Genomic DNA, 2,828 nt, shown 5'->3' with positions numbered 1-2,828 from the left:
TATTTGCATAGTAATTGGAACAAAATATTTTACAACAATATTTAAACATAAATTTTAATAAGGTGGTACTTTTATTTTTAAGAAGAGGTTAAAATAATTATTAGGCAGAAACAAAGTGAAATTCTTAAGGCTTTGTTTTTCAGAATGAAATGTACATATTCAATGCAGATGTGACTTTGTGGCATTTGCTAGAAAAAGTCCCAGAGATCAATGTGTCTTTTTCTAAAGGAATGATGAAAAAGTCTGGCTGCCACATCGACTTCAGAGAGGAGAAAATTGAAGGCAGAAAAAATGGAAATATTAAGGAGAAAATAGATGGGGTATAAAGAAACTTTCCAGTAATCATTTTTTTAGGAGGTACCAGGGATTGAACCCAGGACCTCGTACATGGGAAGCAGGTGCTCAACCACTGAGCTACACCCCCTGCCCCTTCCAGTAATCTTAATAAAATTAAAACCATATTCTCCAGGTTTAAAAAGAGAAAAAGAGTCTCCACACAAAAATAGGCAATTATCCTTCCCAGCTCTACCCATTGCCTGTCACGTCCACCTTTTCCGAGAGCTCTCTTGGTAACCATTACATCACCCTCAATAAAGTTGCTGCTTCCCAGTCGTAGATACATACGTTTTCTCTTCATTCCCCAGCAGGAAGATGAGTCAAGTTGGAACATTTAATCAAGACTTTTAACTGAAGGCTCCCAGAAACAGAAGGGATCCAAACATAAAAGTTTATATTCTGGACAACACTGGCTCTCTGGGGCCCATGAGACCCCATTTTAAAAGTATTCCAAGGAAAGGAGGCATGCTCAGAGAGTTCCCAAATTTTACTGTTCTCTCCTTCCCAGAGGAAGAAAAACACAGTATGATCAGGTAGCCATTTGCCCTTGAAGACATTTCTGTAGGAGGGCTAAGAGTCTCTTCTGGGGGTCTGGATAGAGACCATGCCACCTATGTCACCCAGAAGTCCCTGGCCAACAGAAGTAGCTGCCTGAGTGCCCCTCGCAGCCTGAGGTTGCTGAGGATGAGGATAAAGGGATGAACAGATGTGCACAGGTAGATTAAAATTTGCCAGGGCCAGAACCAGTCACTCTTTGAGGAGAAGACTCCTGTTGCATCAATGATCAGGGACACAAAAGACAGAGCATAAAGAACGAGGAAGGAGATGAGTGACTTCAGAGCTCTGGTGTGAGCCTGGGCACTGGGGTCCTGCAGGCTGGGGGCATTGTGCCTCATCCTCTGGGTGTGTCTCTTCAGAGAATTAATCAACAGAGCAATCGAGACTAGAAAAATAGAGCAGGGAATTGACATCGTGACAAGTTTCAGGGGCAGGAAATAGTGAATTTCCAAACTCCTGCTCCATTCCTTGTAAGTCAGGTTCACAAAAAGCTCTCCATCTAATAAGGCTCCATACATATCATGGTTCCCCCAAAAGAAAAACAAAGTGACAATTAAGGAGATCAGGAGGGAACCCAGCAGGAGCCAGGCCACTGACCCTGGGAGCCTCCACTTCAGCCAGAGGAAGATGGGGTGAGTGACATTAGCAATCTTCAGACAGAAGAGGACGCTGAGCCAGGTACCAAACCAGAAGGTGGTCGAGTTCAGGAAGTCCCAGTGTAGACCAAAGAACTGTCGGGCTATTCCGCTGGAATACTCTCTCAGGTGGAAAAAGTAGTAGAAATTGTTCACCATTCCAACCAATTGCAGGCAGAAGCGGGAGGCACCCAAGCTAATGAGGATCATGTCGGAGGGAAGCAGCCTCCTACATCGCCTCCATTCCCTGCTCAGAACCAGCACGATGAAGCCATTGGCAGTGATTCCCAGGAGACACAGCAGGACAAAGAGCAACATGAAGAAGGCGGTGAGTGCTGATTGCATGTTGGCCCCCTTTCCAGGCACCACTGGGAGCTTTGGTCCCTGGCCTCCTCCCTACCCCCTATGGTTCCTCCTTTGATCTTTTGTTTTAAGAAGAGTGCTCAGACTCTGCACTCAGAGCTCACTTAGAGGGGAGGATGCTCAGATTAAGGAACAAAGATGTACTCTGCTCAGTGAGAATGCAAATTTCCCCTGGGCTCAGTTGGCTTACCAACTGCCCCTGATTTGCCTTCTCTGGTTTTGCCTGCATGCTGTCAAGATAAGCATCAACTTGGAGGACTTTTCAGGGTCTCTGGAATGGAGTTCCATCTTGCATGTTCCATCACTGGGTCCTGTAAACAGACCCTCCCTATCAGATCATTCTCAAGACCCAAGCGATATAAGCAACAGGTATAGGTAATATAACATATGGCCATGACTCAGGCAAAAGAGTGACATTAGAGAACTCTGTCTCCAAATGAGCATCCCTACACATCTACCCTCACCTATGAGCAGCCATCCTTTTCCAGGTCAAATGCCTTTGTCTCACACCTTTCTATCCAAAGTTCTTAAATCCTTTGGTGGGCCCTGAGATGTAAGTGGTTGATAATGCTTTCATGCTTCCAGTGAGTGAATTCATTTCCTTGTGATTATAGGATTGAGAGGTCATGCTTTTCGCTGGGCGTTGGTTGGAGGCTGCCTTCAGTTTCTAGAGGCCACCTGCTGTTCTTTGCCAAGTGGGTTTTTTCAGCATTGCCGTTTATATCAAGCCAGTAAGGACAGTCTCTAGAGGGAGCCTGCTAGCAAAATGGAGTCTTAAAAAAAATGTAATCACAAGTGTGATTCCTATAAGCATTGCCACATTGTTTCCTAGAAGCAAGTCACAGGCCCCACTGCCACTCAAAGGGAAAGATTTACACAAAGGCACAAATAGCAAGAGCAGGGATCATAGGGATCCACCTTAGAGTCTGGCTGCCA

At 45.2% G+C, this 2,828-nt stretch overlaps 1 protein-coding gene across 1 annotated transcript; it reads right to left on the bottom strand.

Annotated features, from left to right (window-relative positions):
* Nucleotides 1-947: 947 nt before the first annotated feature.
* LOC101442020 (taste receptor type 2 member 41-like) lies at nucleotides 948-1,874 on the bottom strand. Its single transcript, XM_004474145.2, has one exon. The coding sequence runs from the start codon at nucleotides 1,872-1,874 to the stop codon at nucleotides 948-950; it is 927 nt and encodes a 308-aa protein (XP_004474202.1).
* Between the last annotated feature and the right edge of the window lie 954 nt (nucleotides 1,875-2,828).

Source organism: Dasypus novemcinctus, chromosome 5 (genome assembly GCF_030445035.2).
Source record: "Dasypus novemcinctus isolate mDasNov1 chromosome 5, mDasNov1.1.hap2, whole genome shotgun sequence".
Taxonomy (NCBI): Eukaryota; Metazoa; Chordata; class Mammalia; order Cingulata; family Dasypodidae; genus Dasypus; species Dasypus novemcinctus.
The sequence above is the reverse complement of the archived record's forward strand: the minus strand, read 5'-3'. Positions and strand labels throughout refer to the sequence as shown.

Coding starts and splice junctions, on each gene's coding strand:
- LOC101442020 (XM_004474145.2), bottom strand. CDS start 1,874: ATGCAATCAGCACTCACCGCCTTCTTCATGTTGCTCTTTGTCCTGCTG.